At 44.6% G+C, this 19,116-nt stretch overlaps 1 protein-coding gene across 7 annotated transcripts in view; it reads right to left on the minus strand.

Annotated features, from left to right (window-relative positions):
• Window positions 1-227: 227 nt before the first annotated feature.
• The window catches only part of ACSL6 (acyl-CoA synthetase long chain family member 6), a 658,958-nt gene continuing 640,069 nt past the window's right edge, over window positions 228-19,116 (minus strand). For all 7 annotated transcript variants that reach the window (XM_040405103.1, XM_040405087.1, XM_040405095.1 and 4 more), the window contains 4 exons: window positions 8,331-8,474; window positions 7,340-7,441; window positions 1,444-1,515; window positions 228-717 (listed from right to left, as the gene is read on the minus strand). In XM_040405103.1, coding sequence (XP_040261037.1) covers window positions 577-717; window positions 1,444-1,515; window positions 7,340-7,441; window positions 8,331-8,474 — 459 coding nt within the window. In that variant the 3' untranslated portion in view covers window positions 228-576. The remainder of the gene's footprint in view (window positions 718-1,443; window positions 1,516-7,339; window positions 7,442-8,330; window positions 8,475-19,116) is intronic.

The following is a 19,116-nucleotide window of genomic DNA, read 5'->3' on the forward strand; positions in this document are numbered from 1 at the left end:
GCAGAAAAAAACGGAACAGAAGCAGAAAGAAAATATGTTCGTGTGCATGAGGCCTAACACCTACAATACGCAGAGCAAGTAGTCTGTAACTTATATCATATAGTTATTTTATTGAAAACTTTAAACATTTTACACAGCTTGCACAATATGTACCGCTATAAATCCTTTACAGCTATATAAAAAGGACACAGCTGTCCTTGCAATCCAGAAAACAGGTCTTTTGTTTGTTTTATATGTTTTTCGTGCACTCATTAAACAGTAGTTTCTAAGATATCTTCTGTGCTCAAAAACAAAATGTCCTTACTGAAGCTGTGCTGACATACTGGACTATCAGTATTAGCCTTCAGTCTGCTGCTGCTGTACAGTACATGCTAGTAACGTAACAGAAAATGGTAACTGGTTAATTTAACCTCTCTTGTCTTTCATTGCTATTATGCATTCCAAGAACTTTGATGATAACTTGGTTAAAAAAAATAAAAAATCAAAAAGAAAGGGAAAAAAAAAGATATCCACATATTGGAATGACTTTTGCATGACAGTGGACATTTTAGTGAGAGCTTGGACATCCACAATTTGTCACACAGAAACAGTAGCATAAAGCTCCTCGATCTCTTGTTTGAAGAAGTCTCTGAGTTCACGTCTCCTTGCCTTGAGGGTTGGTGTCAGCAAACCGTTTTGTACAGTGAACATCTCTTTATGGATATGAACTGCTTTGACCTGTGACAAAACATAGCATTATAAAAAACATTGCATAAATTGAGTGTAAAGGAGGACAATTACAAGAAATATAAATGGATAGCATATGTTAATACTGTGAAAACTGATCCTTAAAGGGGTTGTCTGACACCCCTAAAAAAAAAATATTTCACCTCTATTCTTGTCTCTTGTAATCACTGCTCCTGGCCTTGCAAACCAGAAGTGATGATGTCTCGTCCACGGTCACGCTGACCACTGGAGCCATTCACTTAGCTCAGTGATATGTCCTTGAGTGGCATGAAATCATAGAGGCTTAACGGTCACATGCTACTCGTGGGCATGTCACTGCTGAGATTTTGGTGGCACCGTGGCAGCATGCCTCCTTCTGAATGGGTTGATCTAATGGTGAATTAAGGTGGACTAAGTACACCAACTAGTATTGAATATTTTGAGTAGAAGATGGTGATGCTTTTTGTTGCAATTTTTAATCTCAGCACAATATGCGGTTTCTAATAAGCTGTGTCATGCAGCAGGAAGGGAATCAATTTTGTGCATATTTAAGGGATATTCCCACCTAGGACATTTATGACATTTGCTATAGTTTCTATCACAATAAGCTAAATGCTATATGTCAATTTGCAGTATATTGGTGCAAACATTGGACTGCAATCTAACAATATCACGAACATGCAAAAAAGCTATGGAAATATCCCCGTATGCATTCATAGCCATACAAATATTGCATACCTGCTCAAAGGAATGAAGCCCACTCTCTTTTCCAAGTCTCACCATATCAGCCATTATTGTTTTTTTAACTTCCTAAAGAAAGTAAAGGTCAATATATATTACTACAATTAGTAAGTCTTTAATGTACAGTATATTCATTTTATAGTCCAAAATGCTGATTTTATAATTTCTTTCTTTAAGCTTAACCGTTACTAACTTTATAGTATTATATGGGTAATTTTGTATATCTTTAGTTTGTTGGCTCTTTCTTTCTGATAAATCTAACTAAACATAGATCTTAAACATAACACTTTAGTATCTGGTGCAGGAGTTGTACAGGAAAGAGGCTTATCGGCAGTTCTCTTCTGTACTATGAGCCTTTTTTCCTGTACTGCGAAGGATACTGAAGCTCATGGCTCAGCGAGTGATTTTATTAAAAGTCAGGACCAGTCATTAAGGGTTAACAGTCGGGATCAGAGAATGCTCTCACCCTCGCTGGTAGTAACATCCGTTTCTTAGAGCAGAGGCGCTCAGGAAGACACCAAAAGATATTATTGCAGGCTGAGGACCTGCACCACCCACTGTCAAAATACAATGGTCAGTTCTTATGGGATTCAGTTGGTTTTCTCAGACCAACTATGAGCCATAACAGAAAGCCTCTCTGTTGGAGTGACTATCATTTTGACAAAATCAAGTCAACTACATATTGTATTACATGGTCGGCCATTCATTAAAAGAATATTCGATTTTTTTTTATTTGTTCCCCTTTAATATCAGCATTAGCCAACCTTCTGTAACCAAGACAACACCTTAAACATATCCCTGGTCATTTTTATCTTTTATTGGTTGACAAGTACACTTCTCTGTTTTCTTTATTCTACAGGGTGGGCCATTTATATGGATACACCTTAATAAAATGGGAATGGTTGGTTATATTAACTTCCTGTTTGTGGCACATTTGTATATGTGAGGGGGGAAACTTTTCAAGATGGGTGGTGACCATGGCGGCCATTTTAAAGTCAGCCATTTTGAATCCAACTTTAGTTTTTTCAATAGGAAGAGGGTCATGTGACACATCAAACTTATTGGGAATATCACACAAAAAACAATGGTGTGCTTGGTTTTAACGTAACTTTATTTTTTCATGAGTTTTTTTACAAGTTTCTCTTTGTTTACAGAGATTGACATGTCGCCGAGGATAACAGGTGAGGAGCGGATAGAAATTGTGTTGATGTCTGTGAACGCAGTAACCGGGTTATTGCAGCAGATTTCAATGCAAGACACCCTACGAGACCACCCATCTCCCATGCTACAGTTAGCAAACTGCTTGCTAGTTTTCGTGAAACTGGTTCAGTGTTGGATTTGCCAAAATGTGGACGCATGAAATCTGTCTCTAATGAAGAAACATCAGTGGCTGTCCTAGCTTCATTCAGCAAGAGCCCACAGCGTAGCACTCGCCGCATGTCACTGGAGAGTGGCATTAGTCGAACATCCCTTCGGTGGATATTAGCTACTCACAAATGGCACCCTTACAAACTCCAGCTACTGCAGCATCTCAACGAGGATGACCCAGATCGGCGCACTGAAATTGCAGAATGGGCAAAACAAAAATTAGAACAGGACCCTCAGTTTACGCAGAAGATTTTGTTCAGTGATGAGGCAAACTTTTATGTGAATGGTGAAGTTAACAAACAAAACCACCGCTATTGGTCTGACACTAACCCACATTGGATAGATCCCTCCAAGACTGTTGGAACAAAAAAATTGATGGTATGCTGTGGTATATGGGGTACAAAGATAGTGGGGCCATTCTTCATCAATGGAAACCTCAAGGCCACTGGATATGCGAAATTGCTACATGATGATGTGTTTCCCTCTTTATGCACTAAAGGTGGCACGTTCCCTGAGTTTTTCCAGCAAGATGGTGCACCAACACATTATGGATGTCAGGTCCGAGCATTCCTAGATGAACAGTTTCCTGGAAAGTGTATTGGTCGTCGTGGGCCAGTTGAATGGCCCCCAAGGTCTCCCGATTTGACCCCCTTAGACTTATCTTTGGGCTCATCTGAAGGCAATTGTCTATGTTGTGAAGATACGAGATGTGCAGCACCTGAAACTACGGATACTGGAGCCTGTGCTAGCATTTTTCCTGCGGTGTTGCTATCAGTGTGTGAAGAGTGGGAGAAGAGGGTTGCATTGACAATCCAACACAATGGGCAGCACATTGAACACATTTTATAAGTGGTCAGAAACGTGTAAATAACTCATGAAAGAATAAAGTTACGTTAAAACCAAACACACCATTGTTTTTCTTGGGAAATTCCCAATAAGTTTGATGTGTCACATGACCCTCTTCCTATTGAAAAAACAAAAGTTGGATTCAAAATGGCCGACTTCAAAATGGCCGCCATGGTCACCACCCATCTTGAAAAGTTTCCCCCCTCACATATACTAATGTGCCACAAACAGGAAGTTAATATCACAAACCATTCCCATTTTATTAAGGTGTATCCATATAAATGGCCCACCCTGTATTTTGTATATATTCTTTTCCTTGTGCTCATTCCATACCAAATTGTTATTATTATAATTTTTTTTATTGATTTTTTTTATTATTTCTTATAAGTACAAAAACAAAAAGAAAGGGAAGGAGGAATATAATACACATCCAAATTCATCCTCAAGTATATAATCTTTACAGTATACAAGCTAATAAGGTTCTGACGTATTACCTTAGCTTACCAGTCAAAACAAACCTTTAAAAGAAACCCAGAGTAAGTGCTTATATACCTCTCTCCATAGACAAACCCTACCCAGTAAAAACCCCCCCTCCGCCCACTCCCACCCACCCAGGCCAGGCCACGGCTGTCGCAAGTGCGGCGGGCGACTCCCATCATAGTTCCACTCTGTTAGTTTATGTACTGTAGCTGTATCAGTCTGCAAATATATTTTAACCTGGGGTCCCTAGATGTTTTGGGTTGTCAGCACCACTCCAGCCACTTCTGATCGCCCATGGTCATTATTTCTCCCCTTTAACTTTAATATCCTCAAATGCCTTAACTCTGTGCATTAATCTTTCCCACTCTGATAGGGTGGGAGCCCTATCCATCACCCAATTCCTAAGAATTAATACCTTGGCCACCAAGAGTCCCTTCAACCAGCGTATCTGTAGACTTTTCAGTGTTCTAATTTTAAGCTCCGAGGGGATTATCCCAAGTATGGCGAATTCAATTGTTACAGCGGGACTGTTTTCCCTTACTAACTCCATACCCTGCAGTATATTTTGCCAAAAAGTTTTTAGAGCCGGGCAGCTCCACAGCATGTGAATATATCCGGCTGCGGGGCACAGGCATTTCAAACAGCAGAATTCTGTTCCTTTTTTCCCATACATTTTGGAAAGAAGACCCGGAGTGAGGTATAATCGATGTATTATTTTAAATTGTGTCAACCGGTGCTGACGTGAAAAAGAGCCCTTCTTAATATTTTGGTATGCCTCCCGCCACCGTAGAGGGTGGCTCACCCCTAAGTCGGCTTCCCATTTGCCAACAGAGTTAAATTTCAAAACAGTGCTTAATTCCGTTCTAAGTCTAGTGTAAATTTGTGAAACCCTGATTTTTTTTCCCGTAAGAGTCATAACAAAAGCCTAATAATGATTGCGTAATTGGTGTTTGAGAAATTTTATTTTGCATGTATGCGAGTGCATGTTTAAGTTGGGCATATCTATAGTGACTTAAAGCCGTGATAGGTGTCTCGTGAAATATTTCACCTATAGGTTTTAGTTTACCAGAGCTGCAAATATGTGAAAACATCGTAATCCCTCTCCGAGTCCAGAAGTTATTATCATTAAGCGCGAGAAATTCATTTAGGAAGGGATTATCCCATAGCGGGGTGAATTCCTGAGCGTATGTAATCTGCAAGAGAGACCTGGTCTTATTCCATACCTTCTGTAACATTGAGCTTATCGGGCAGGTGCCCAAGGCCCCAGTTTCTAGTGTACTGAAGATGTTGGATATGGGGCGTATCTGTAGTTTAGTGAGGTAGGATAACAACATTCCGTCTCCCACGTTAGTACACCATTGCAATTAGGAAGCGAGGTAGTAGCCTTGGAAATATGGTAGACCGCCGTCTATTTCGGCCAAGGATAGGTATCGTAACTTAATACGAACCCTTTTTCTGCCCCATATCAGATCATTGACCAGCCTATCAATCCAGTTGAAGAAGCCGCCCTCAATCCATATGGGGCAGGGGCCGATCACGTACAATATCCAAGGCAGAAGAATCATTTTGATCAGTGCAATTCTATTGATCTGCGAGAGGGGGAGTTTCTGCCAAACCCGAACCCTCTCCTTTTACTTTATTGATCAAGGGAATGGTGTTCAATTTGTTATAGTCCGTTACTGAGCTGCCAATCTTTATCCCCAAATATTCCAAGTGGTCCAGTGGGGATATTACTTTTACCTTTACCGCGTTTTGTGTGGGTGCGCGATTCAGGGGGAAGAGGACGGATTTGGCCCAGTTTATCTCATATCCAGCCACCCTGCTGAACTCATCTATAATTTGCATGACACGTAGAACATTTCTCCAACCGTCGTTTAAGTAAAGCAATACGTCGTCAGCATATAAACTGATCTTATCATCCACTCCTCTTCCACCAAATCCCACAATTCCCGCGTCCGCCCTAATCCTACATGCCAGGGGTTCCATAAAAATTGCAAATAGTAATGGCGAAAGAGGACACCCCTGCCGAGTACCCCGCTGCAAACAAATAGAGGGGGAGATCACTCCGTTTATATTAATTCTGGCCACTGGGCCATTATATAGCATTTTAACCCATTCGATGAAGTTTGCCCCGAGATTCATTTTGTGCATAGTCCGCCAGAGAAAGGGCCACTCCACCCTGTCGAAGGCCTTAGCGGCGTCCAAAGACAGGATGGAGCGGTCCTCTCCCCCCCCCCCGTCTGCACGTTCAACAAGGCTCGCTGTATGTTTGTCTGAATTTGTCGCCCTGGGATGAATCCCGTCTGGTCTGTGTGTACTAATACCGGAATTACTCTTTTTAATCTGTTTGCGAGGACTTTAGCGACTATTTTATAATCTGAATTGAGTAATGATATAGGTCGATAGGCCTCAACTTTATTTCCGTCCTTCCCTTTCTTCAGGATAAGTGTGATAATTGCCTCCATTAGGGAAGGGGGCAGTTTCCCAATAATACAGGATTCATTCAGGACCTCCAGTAACCCAGGCAGCAGGATCTCCGCGTGGCTCTTGTAAATGCCAAACGGGAGCCCGTCCGACCCGGGGACCGAAGACCCCTGAATACCTGATATGACCTCCCATAGCTCCCCCAGGAGAATAGGGGAGTTCAGGAAGGTCAAATCTGGCTCAGACAATATGGGGACCTCAATTTGGTTCAAAAAATCTATGGGAGTCTCTATGTCGTTTACTTCAGAGCAGTATAGGTTATTAAAGTGTTTTACAAACTCTGCCTCAATTTGTGCTGCTTTGTCTAACCTATGACCATCCCCGGTTAGGATTTGTCTAATCTTTGGACGGGACTTCTGATTGGCTACTATGGAGACCAACAGTTTCCCTGGGGTTCCTGCCTCACTAAACTGCTCGTATCCTTGGAAGAACAGTTTATTTTGTGCCTTTTTGGTCATATAATTTATATAGTGGTCATTGGCAGTTTTTAATTTAACTCGCATATTTGCGTCGTTGTTTGTACTGATCCTACCCTCTAGGAATTTTACATTTTCTTCCAGTCTTTTTTCCTCTTTAAAAAACTCTGTTCTTTTGGATTTTATTATGCCATAATATAACCCACGAAGGTATGCCTTCATTGCGTCCCACACAAAGTGGATATGTAATGTACCGATATTTTCTCGCCAAAATAGGGCCAGATCCTTGTTTATCATACCAAATTGTTGCATAGTTCTGCAAATGTTCCATCAAAACCTTTCTTCTTTGCCCATCCTGGCATCACTTCTGCATCAGGAACAACAATGCCAACTAAAAAAGCCTAATGAGAAAGAAAATAAAAACAGAAACGGAAAATTTATTTTTTTCTTCATGACCCTTTCAGAATTAAGAAATTTTTTGACTTGAGGGCCATGCATAATTTTAATTTGTATTACTTTTTTTGTTTTATTTTACCTTTAGTGAATGTTGGCCATGAAAAACATTTAATGTGCTATATTCTGGTGTTTGTATATGAACCATAGGCAACAGACTGTTATACAACAGTAGCCCTTTGTTGAGCAGCATGGAAATCTCTGCTCTGGCTGAAGATTCCTGCTACTTGTCGCATTGGTAGTAGTCACAATCTAGTTAATGAAAGTCTGTGAGAAAGCTGCATTTTCTGTATAATACCATGTACAACTCTAAACCAGTTTCATCAATTGCTGCAACCTACAGATTAATGTCAATGAGCTTTCAAAAAACTTTTGATATGTCATAGAGAGAGATCAAATATTTTGATTGTTGCCGGTCCAAGCGCTGAGACCCCCACTAATCGCTAGAACGAGGAAAGACGGGCCCGTAGATGTTTTATTGAGTACGTCTCGCTTCCTCCTCTGCAGCTATAAGAGAGCATTTTATGCAAGCGATTCTCTCTCCACATTTTAGTGACTGATGGGGGGGCTCACTACTCAGACTCCCACTGATCTAATCCTTTGATGTGCCACTAAGACATATCAAATGTTTTGTGAAAGCTCAGTGACCCTTTAAATGTTCTATGCTGTGAGGGTACTAACATTTGTTAAAGAGGAGCTGTCACCACTCCTGACATGTCTGTTTTAGTAAATAATTGTATTCCACATGAAATTACAGTTCTGAAAAATGTATTCTTTTGCAAAGAAAAAAAAAAACATAACATCATTTATTTTGATTTTGCTGAAGACTGCACTTACCTGTAGACTATCACCATGGACATATATTTGTGACAAAGGTTCACTGCGTATATATATGTTCTCAATTTTCTCTGGTGCAATGTACTCTCCTTGTGCGAGTTTAAAGATATGTTTTTTCCGGTCGATGATCTTAAGTGTACCATTCTGAATTCAAGAGAAACATATGAAATCTTTAGATAACATCAGACTTTTGATGCCATATTAACCCCATAACAGTCAAATTAAAATGGGGAAACCCCTCATGCATATGCCACTTCTTTTATTGTAGATTATGAATTTATATCTCTAACAAATATAAGTGGTGCACAGCTCAGGTGACTTTAACTAGCAACTACTTGCATTTCCTGTGTAATGACACATCATAGACTCATAACTAGTGTTGAGCGAGCATGCTCGCGCCATGCTCGAGTCTCCTTCCCACACATTTCACGGCTGTTATGCAGCCAATAAACGTACAGGTAAGTATTGCCATCACTGTAATGCCAGTAGCCATGGTGGCTACTGGCTTTACAGTGATTGGCTGGCCAGAACACGTCATCGGGTGCTATATAGCACTCGATGACACATGTTCGGTTCATTTGTAGTCAGGGAGAGCTGCGCTTCGGAAGGGACAGTTAGTGTAGGGAGTGTAATCGCAATCTATTTAGTACAAAAACGTTTCAAAGACACAAAAGTCCTTTTAAGGACTATTGTGTGTGATGGCAGGCTGGCAGTATTTTATAGCTACAGTACCAATTTTTTTTTTTCCCCTTCCTTTTCAATACTTTTTCTATAGAGGTTGTCTGCAGTGACTTGTGACATCTGTCCAATACCTTCTGTGTGTCAGGGCCAGAGATTGGAGAAATATAAGTGAAAATTTATATATTTTTTCCATCACTTTCAATACTTTTTCTATAGACGGTGTCTGCAGTGACTTTTGACATCTGTCCAATACCTTCTGTGTGTCAGGGCCAGAGATTGGAGAAATATAATTGAAAATTAATATATTTTTTCCATCATTTTCAATACTTTTTCTATAGAGGTTGTCTGCAGCGACTTGTGACATCTGTCCAATACCTTCTGTGTGTCAGGGCCAGAGATTGGAGTAATTTAAGTGAAAATTAATATATTTTTTCCATCATTTTCAATACTTTTTCTATAGAGGTTGTCTGCAGTGACATCTGTACAATACCTTCTGTGTGTCAGGGCCAGAGATAGGAAAAATATAAGTTAAATCTCTTTTCCTTTTTCCATACTTTTACAAATTTTTTCAATATACTGTGCTTGCTGTGAACTGTGACATCCGTGCCACATCTTGTGTGTCAAGCGTGCATATAACATTTAATATGAAGAAAGCAAGCAGTAAGGGACTGGGAAGTGGCCGTGATGCTGATAATTCACGCAGAGGCCGTGGCCCTGGGCGTGTTGAAACTGTGCCTGCTGCCAGAGCACAAGAAAAACATTCATCCACGATACCTAGCTTCATGTCCCAGTTTGCAGGGCGTCGCAGGACAAAACTCTTGAATTCAGACCAGTGCGACCAGGTGGTCGGTTGGATTGCAGCAGATAATGCTTCCAGTCGGTTAAGCACCACCCTGTCTTCAACCAAGTGCAGTCTCAGTAGCCAAGAGTCTGGCCAACAGAATTATCACCCTGATCTTCCTTCCTCCCACCATGGAGAGTCTGGCCAAACAAGTGATCCCACACTCGGAAATTCCGAGAAGTTCTTTTCATCTCTATTACTTGATTCGACCCTCTCGCCAAGCACGCTTGAAGAGGGACATGAGATCTTGTGCCCTGATTCCCAACCTCTTGAGCATCCACAGTCACAAGAACATGACGGTGGGGAACGGCAATTAGTGTTTAATGAGGTGGATGATGATGAGACACAGTTGCCAATGAGTCAACTGCAATTACTGTCTCAAGAAGTTGATGAAGAGGATGAGACAGTTGTCAATCCCTGAGGTTATGGTTAGGTCAACAAATCAAGAGGATAATCAGAAGTGGTGGACGATGAGGTCACTGACCCAACCTGGGAAGCTGGAAAGCCGAGCAAGGACAGCAGTACAGAGGGGGAAGAATCTGCAGCACCGCAACATGCTGGAAGAGGCAGTGGGGTGGCAAAAGGGAGAAGGCGGGCCACACCAAACAGACTCGCAACTGTTCCACGGATGGCGATTTTTTTAAGGAAAGGGCGGCCGACAAAAGAATAGTAGTTTGCAACCTGTGCCACAATAAGTGGGACGAACGCCTGGGTCCACAATCTGTGTCTGCGGGTCACACTACTGCCTCCTCTTCCCCTATGGTACGTGCTGGCCAATCGCCTGTCGAAAGGTGCAGGCGAAAATGCCTCCTGCCCTGCACCTGGACCTTCACAAGCACCATGTCATTCATTGCCCCAGGCATTTGAACGCAAGCGCAAATACCCAGCCACCCACCCACGGGCCATAACACTAAATGTGCACCTTTCAAAATTACTGGCCCTGGAAATGTTGCCATTTAGGCTTGTAGACACTGAGGCCTTCCGCAGCCTGATGCCGGCAGCCACCCCGCGGTACTCTGTCCCCAGCCGCCACTATTTTTCAAGGTGTGCTGTGCCCACCTTACACCAACATGTGTCCCGAAACGTCACACATGACATGAGCAACGCAGTTACTGGGCAGGTCCACTTAACCACAGACACATGGACAAGTGCATTTGGCCAGGGATGCTACATTTCCCTGACGGCACACTGGGTGAACACTGTGGAGGCCGGGAGCGAGTCGTACCCTGGGATCTCACAGGTGCTACCGACACTGAGGATTGCGGGCCCTAATTCCATCAGGGTTTCTGCCAGCACCTACGTTAGTGGCTCCAACTCCCACTTCTCCTCAACTTCCACTTCGGAATTATCCGCGTGCAGCACCAATCAGCCGGTAGCTGGAAGCAGTGTAGCACTGCAGTGGGGAAGCGTCAACAGGCCATGCTGAAGCTGATATGCTTAGGGGATAAAAAGCACACCGCCGCAGAGCTGTTGCAGGGGATAAGAGACCAGACTGAGCTGTGGCTCTCGCCACTCAACCTACAACCAGGCATGATTGTGTGTGATAATGGCTGTAACTTGGTGGCAGCTTGGGAGCTCGGCAAGCTCACACACATCCCATACCTAGCCAACGTCTTAAACTTAGTGGTTCAGCGGTTCAAAACCTACCCCAATTTGCCTGAGCTACTGGTAAAGGTTCGCCGCGTGTGTGCACATTTCCTCAAGGCATCGACAGCTTCAGCCGGTCTGTCAACTCTGTAGCAGCGTTTTAACTTGCCAGCTCACCGGCTGTTGTACGACGTGAGCACGCGCTGGAACTTCAAGTTCCACATGTTGGCCAGGCTTTGTGAGCAGAAGAGGGCAGTTGTGGAATACCAGCTGCAACATGGTCGTCGCCTTTCAGTCAGCTTCCGCTAATCAGAAGCGAGGAGTGGGCATGGATGTCTGACCTCTGTGATGTTTTAAGAAACTTTGAGGAATCAACACAGATGGTTACTCTGATAATAGCGTTATCGCCGCTCACCATCCCACTTCTGTGTCTATTCAAATGCTCGCTACTCACAATTAAGGACGATGCTTTGCAAGAAGACATTACACAGGGTGATAGCCAGACCACCCTCCGTCCGTCTTCTTAGCAGGAATTGGACGATGAAGCGGAGGAGGAGCAGGAAACGGTTGCCTCCGCTACAGAGGGTAGTACCCATTGAAGTTTAATTTCATCTGTTCAGAGTGGGTGGGCAGAAGAGGAGAAAGAGGATCAGGAGATTGAGAGATTTCCATCTGACAACGCTGGCGGCAGAGTCCGTACTTCCTTGTGCAACCGAGGAGGGGAGACAAGGGGAACACACAGCAGTTCTCCAAGGCCTAGGACAGTTTTATGACACCCCGCCAGCATCCTCACTCTGATGCATGGCCTAGTGTCACAAGGAGGGAAAAGTTTTGGAAGATGGTGAAGGAGTACATAGCAGACCGTGTCAGCGTCCTCAGTGCTTTACAACTACTGGGTGTCCAAGCTAAACACGTGGCACTAACTGTCGCTCTACGCCTTGGAGGTGCTGGCCTGCCATGCCGCCAGCGTTTTGTTTGAGGTGATATTTAGTGCTGCTGGTGGTATTATAACAGATGAGCGTATCCGCCTGTCAACTGAAAATGCTGACAGGTTGACTCTTATAAAAATGAACAAGGCCTGGATTGCCCCAGACTTCTCAACTCCACCAGAGGAAAGCGGATGAACAAAGGTACTTTAAATGTGTTGTTTGATGTACTCAATACACAGTATTTCCATGCACCCCTTCCACCACAAAAAAGGGTATATGGTTAAATCTTCCTTTTCTTATCATCCTCCTCCTCCTCTTCCATCATATCAACATGCTTATTTGTCGCATATAATGTCCTCGCATATATACCCTCTCATATTTTTTACAGGGTCAGCTCACCTGCAGGCCCTCGCATATAATGTTTTACAGGATCAGCTCACCTGCAGGCCCTCGCATATAATGTTTTACAGGGTCAGCTCACCTGCAGGCCCTCGCATATAATGTTTTACAGGGTCAGCTCAACTGCAGGCCCTTGCATATAATGTTTTACAGGGTTAGCTCACCTGCAGGCCCTCACCTACAATCTTTTACAGGGTCAGCTCATCTTCTGATGATGACAGCAAAGTCTTGCCTGTTGGTACTTTGGCACACATGGCTGACTTCATATTAGACTGCCTTTCCCACGACACGCGCATTATACACATTTTAGACAACATGGATTACTGGTTGTTCACCCTTCTCGACTCCCGCTACAAAGAGAACTTCTCATCTCTCATTCCTCTGGTGGAGAGGACAAGAAAAACTGTGCTATACCAGAAGGTACTTGTTGAAAAATTTCTCCAAATGCATGGAGTTATCTAGAGTCAACAAAGCGGCAGCAGGCCCTCACCTACAAGTCCATTCTCAGTAGCCAAGAGTCTGGTCAACACAATTCTCAACAAAGGGGAGTCGTCCCTCTAAGGGAGAATGGTGCAGCCGCACCACTCACCAAAGTACTGCTCAGAAGCGTAATATGTGAAAGTTAAAGGGGCAGTAACGTTCTAAAATATGTAACTTTTAATAATACGTGTAAAATATATATAACCCCTTACAAACATAAACAGACAGACACAATCGGGACCCTAAGTACGCGAAGACCGCTGGGAGGCAGGTCACGGTAGATGGGGCCCTGCGGGCAGACCCTTGTTTAAATTGTGTGGACCCCAAGGATCAGGGGGAACCACACCTGGTGGTGAAGATAAATGTGAATGTCCTGTGTCCCAAGGTAAGGACCCGGACAATGCCTTGTGTGGGTAAGAAAACAAGGATAGATCTTACCGGTACAGAGTAATAGGCAGCGTTTATTCACCGTGCTCAGGAGGTCACCGGAAATGATGTTCCTTTCCCAGCGCATAGATTTGGTGTCCTTTGAAGAAGGGTCTTCGTGAGATAGGTCATGCGTTGTAGAGGGCTGCAGGGAGATGTGCTGTCCCTGTTGCGCCCTGCTTGACCTATTATGACCCTAGTGCCCTAACACGGGATCCGTGCCCCGCAAGGGGTGGTCCCGTCCGGAACCTCACCCTGGTCTAAGGTCCCTATAAGACCCTGCCGGGGTGGTGAGGAGGACACCTGATATAGTGGAAATAAAACCGTGGGTACAATGAATGAGTATGTTCACCTGTCCCTACGCGTTTCTTCAATTGAACATACTTGCAGGATAGTTATAATAAACCCCTTGAATGGTCAGGGGACGGGGGTTAGCACAAGTGGTAGCTGTCCTCAGTTGCACAGTATAAATAGTATATTACTGAGCAGGATGGAGGGGGCAGACTAAGTTAGGCCACTAGTGATACGTGGTGTATTTACACTGAAGCCGACCTCAACCGCAGAAAATAAATAAGATAATATTAAGCAGTTGGGAGGGAAGCGCAGACTAGCTCTGGCCACTCAATGGTGTATGGCGTGGTTGCTGTCTACCTGGAGTGCGTATGGCAAGGTCCAGGTGTACCTGTAACACACAAAAAATAAAGGAACGCCCTCTAGACCAGTGTCTAATAATAATAATAGTCTGCTAATTAATACACACCCGCTGACCCCCTAGTACAAGGAAAGGCCAGCAAGCGATGCACCAATATGCATTCAGAGACTCAAATAGTGCAGAGTATATTTACTTACATGCAGCCTGGGGTGCGTGTGGCAACCATCTGGCTGGACCGGCGTCAGGAAGTTTGTGTGAGGCCGGTAGTATGGCGTCTGGCAGTGCTGTGTGGCGCGCTGATTCTGTTTTCAAATGAAGGGGGGCGGAGTTTAGTCAGCGCATGCGCGCGCGGGACGCGGTCGCGATGTGATGTGAAAGCATCACGTGTTGTGGCGCACGTCACGTGAGCGTGCGTCAATGGTCAGGTGAGCGCTGGAGCCGTCCCATTATTGCCCGTGTCCGCCGGTAGTTGCACCCAGCCAATATACAGTATAGTCCACTGGGTGCACGGCAGGATGGACGGACACAGCGATTCACTCAGAGAAGCTGAGTGGATGGAGCTGGGCAAACTATCAGTGTCCAGCTACTACAAACCACTCGCATAGAGATTATGAGTGGGGGGTCATAATCACAGACCCTCCACTGAAGGACAACAAGGTGGACATTCAGGGGCAGGGATAACCACGGTAACTAGGGGCGGGACCACAATGGGGAATGAATGCTCCCAACCCACATGAGGAAAAAATAAATAAACAAATAAATAAACCAATATGAAGGAAATTTATGATTTAAATATTATATATTCAGTCAGGCGTAATACAACTATCCACGGAGATTTAGAGAAGATTTAAAGGGACTGACATTGGATGGTCCGGTGACATACACTCACCCCACAGAACCACCAATGATGCTGGTCGAGGGGAAAGAGATGGCGCACCCACCAATGGCCCCGTCAGAGAAAACACCCAAACTGTAGTTGGTCATTAAGGCCATGGGGGTTGGTGGTTTTTAATTAAAAAATCCACCAGCACTCGCATTGGAGTATACGCTTGTCCCAGTCTCCTCCACGTTGAGGTTTCTGGACATGTTCAATGCCCATAAAAGTCACGGCTGAGGTACGACCGCCGTGGTCAGTGTGGACATGCCTCACCACCGGGGTGTCTCTATCGTTGCGGATATCCCCGATGTGCTCCCCCATCCGCTTGCGTAGTTCCCTGCGGGTCTTACCCACCTACCGCTTGCCGCATTCACAGGTGAGGAGGTAAATAACACCTGTGGTGCGGCAATTAATAAAGTGGCGTATGTGGTAAGTATGACCCGCCGGGTCCAACGTAAAGGATTTGCCTTGGGTGAGGTGACCACAAAAGCTGAAGTGTCCACATCTGTAGCAGCCCTTAACCAGGCTATCCAGCCACGTGCGTTGTTTGTCTGGTGGACTGTAGTGGCTGTTTACCAGCCTATCTCTTAAATTAGTCCCTCTCCTGAAGGTCACAGAGGGTTGGGGGCTTAAAACTGCAGCTAGATCAGGGTCCATGAGAAGAGTCTCCCAGTTGCGACCTAGGATCTCCCTTATTCTGGTGGCTGCAGAATCAAAAGTCCCTACAACCCGTATCATTTTCTGAGGATCAGTGTCTGGGTTCTTGGTGGGGTGTAGGAGGGTGGTACCCGTCTCGGCCCGTGCCCTCTGATAGGCCTTTTTGAGTGACCTATCAGGGTAACCCCGTTCACGGAAACGCCTTCTCAAGTCGTCTGCCTGGCGCTTAAACTCCCCCTTATCAGAGCAATTACGTTTAAGCCTTAAGTATTGCCCAACCGGTATGCCCCGTTTAAGCGGGGTGGGATGGCAGCTATCCCACCTGAGAACTCAACCACAACAGTCTTAACCTTAGGTTCACCTCCGTTATTGTGCGGGATCACCTTCCATTCCTGGATATTTCCATATCCAGGGGCGGCAGCGGTAGTCTACAGGCCACCATCTACCGCAAATCCACGTCCACAAATTCCCTTCTCAGGTGGGATAGCTGCCATCCCACCCCGCTTAAACGGGGCATACCGGTTGGGCAATACTTAAGGCTTAAACGTAATTGCTCTGGGGGAGTTTAAGCGCCAGGCATCCCACCTGAGAAGGGAATTTGTGGATGTGGATTTGACCATTGACGCGCGCTCACGTGACGTGTGCGCCGCAACACGTGATGCTTTCACATCACATCGCGACCACGTCCCGCGCGCGCATGCGCTGACTAATCTCTGCCCCCCTTTATTTGAAAACAGAATCAGCGCGCCACACAGCACTGCCAGACGCCATACTACCGGCCTCACACAAACTGCCTGACGCCGTTCCAGCCAGATGGTTGCCACACGCACCCCAGGCTGCATGTAAGTAAATATACTCTGCACTATTTGAGTCTCTGAATGCATATTGGTGCATCGCTTGCTGGCCCTTCCTTGTACTAGGGGATCAGCGGGTGTGTCTTAATTAGAGGACTATTATTATTATTAGACACTGGTCTAGAGGGCGTTCCTTTATTTTTTGTGTGTTACAGGTACACCTGGACCTTGCCATACGCACTCTCGGTAGACAGCAACCACGCCATACACCATTGAGTGGCCAGAGCTAGTCTGCGCTTCCCTCCCAACTGCTTAATATTATCTTATTTATTTTCTGCGGTTGAGGTCGGCTTCAGTGTAAATACACCACGTATCACTAGTGGCCTAACTTAGTCTGCCCCCTCCATCCTGCTCAGTAATATACTATTTATACTGTGCAACTGAGGACAGCTACCACTTGTGCTAACCCCCGTCCCCTGACCATTCAAGGGGTTTATTATAACTATCCTGCAAGTATGTTCAATTGAAGAAACGCGTAGGGACAGGTGAACATACTCATTCATTGTACCCACGGTTTTATTTCCACTATATCAGGTGTCCTCCTCACCACCTCGGCAGGGTCTTATAGGGACCTTAGACCAGGGTGAGGTTCCGGACGGGACCACCCCTTGCGGGGCACGGATCCTGTGTTAGGGCACTAGGGTCATAATAGGTCAAGCAGGGTGCAACAGGGACAGCTCATCTCCCTGCAGCCCTCTACAACGCATGACCTATCTCACGAAGACCCTTCTTCAAAAGGACACCAAATCTATGCGCTGGGAAAGGAACATCATTTGCGGTGACCTCCTGAGCTCAGTGAATAAACACTGCCTATTACTTTGTACCGGTAAGATCTAACCTTGTTTTCTTACCCACACAAGGCATTGTCCGGGTCCTTACCTTGGGACACAGGACATTCACATTTATCTTCACCACCAGGTGTGGTTCCCCCTGATCCTTGGGGTCCACACAATTTAAACAAGAGTCTGCCCGCAGGGCCCCATCTACCGTGACCTGCCTCCCAGCGTTCTACGCGTACTTAGGGTCCCGCTTGTGTCTGTCTGTTTATGTTTGTAAGGGGTTATATATATTTTACTCGTATTATTAAAAGTTACATATTTTAGAACATTACTGCCCCTTTAACTTTCACATCAACACAATTCTCACCATGATGGCACACTGGGTGAACGTTGTGGAGGCCGGGAGCAAGTTGGCTGCTGGCACCAGACTTGCCCTCCAATAGATCCTCGTTAACGGAAAGTGTACTCATTCCAATAACAGGGCCTCTTAGGAGTGCTGTATTATATTTATCGTCACTACCTCCCCGAGTCGGGAGTGGGTAATTGCCGCACGCCTGCTGTCCTTCTTGGATGCTTGTGCTTTAATAACTTTACCCACCATCTCTGGGTGGTTCACACTTAGGAAAAAAAAGGGGAAAATGTGACAGCCAATCAGATTTCAGCCATTGACCTCCCTTCGATGTTGCAGCCGTTTCTCCCGTTACCCGTGATCACCATGGTAGCCATAGAAAAGAACATCAAAAGTTGATAGGGCAGACATCCGAATGGATCGTCTCTGTCACAGGGACGTGTAATTGCCCAGAGGTTATCTAGAGTCACCAATGCGGCAGCAGGCCCTCGCCCCTAATGTTTTAGATGGTCAGATCAGCAGGCCCTTGCTCCAAATGTTTTTCAGGGTCACCAGCAGGCCATCAATCATAAATTTTTAAAGAGTGTGTATGATGCCCTCCTTTATGTGTAACAAAGGGTGTTTTGGGGTGCCGGTTCCTTATAATTTTTGGCAGCCCTTTCACTTAGTGCATAGGCTTTATGAGTGTAGGAATCCCACTACCTGAACTATTGTACCACAATGTGAATGAGGCCCTCCATTAACCCCTTCAGGACCCTGCCATTTTTCACATTAAGGACCAGGCCATTTTTTGCAAATCTGACATGTGTCACTTTATGTAGTGATAACCTTAAAACGCTTTTACTTATCCAGGCCATTCTGAGATTGTTTTCTTGTCACGTATTGTACTTCATGACAGTTGTAAAATTGAGTCCAAAAAGTAATTTTTATTTATAAAAAAAATCCAAATTTACAAAAAAAAATTAAAAATTGGCAAATAGTAATACCTCCAAAAATAGTTATTACTTTACATTCCCCATATGTCTACTTCATGTTTGTATCATTTTGCGAATGCCATTTTATTTTTTGGGAACGTTAGAAGGCTTAGAAGTTTAGAAGCAAAATTTGTAATTTTTCGGAAAATTTCTAAAACAGACTTTTTCAGAACTAGTTCAGGTCTGAAGTCACTTTGTGAGGCTTACATAATAGAAACCACCCAAAAATTACCCCATTTTACAAACTACACCCCTCAAGGTATTCAAAACTGATTTTACAAACTTTGTTAACCCTTAGGTG

This window comes from Bufo bufo, chromosome 1 (genome assembly GCF_905171765.1).
Source record: "Bufo bufo chromosome 1, aBufBuf1.1, whole genome shotgun sequence".
Classification (NCBI taxonomy): domain Eukaryota; kingdom Metazoa; phylum Chordata; class Amphibia; order Anura; family Bufonidae; genus Bufo; species Bufo bufo.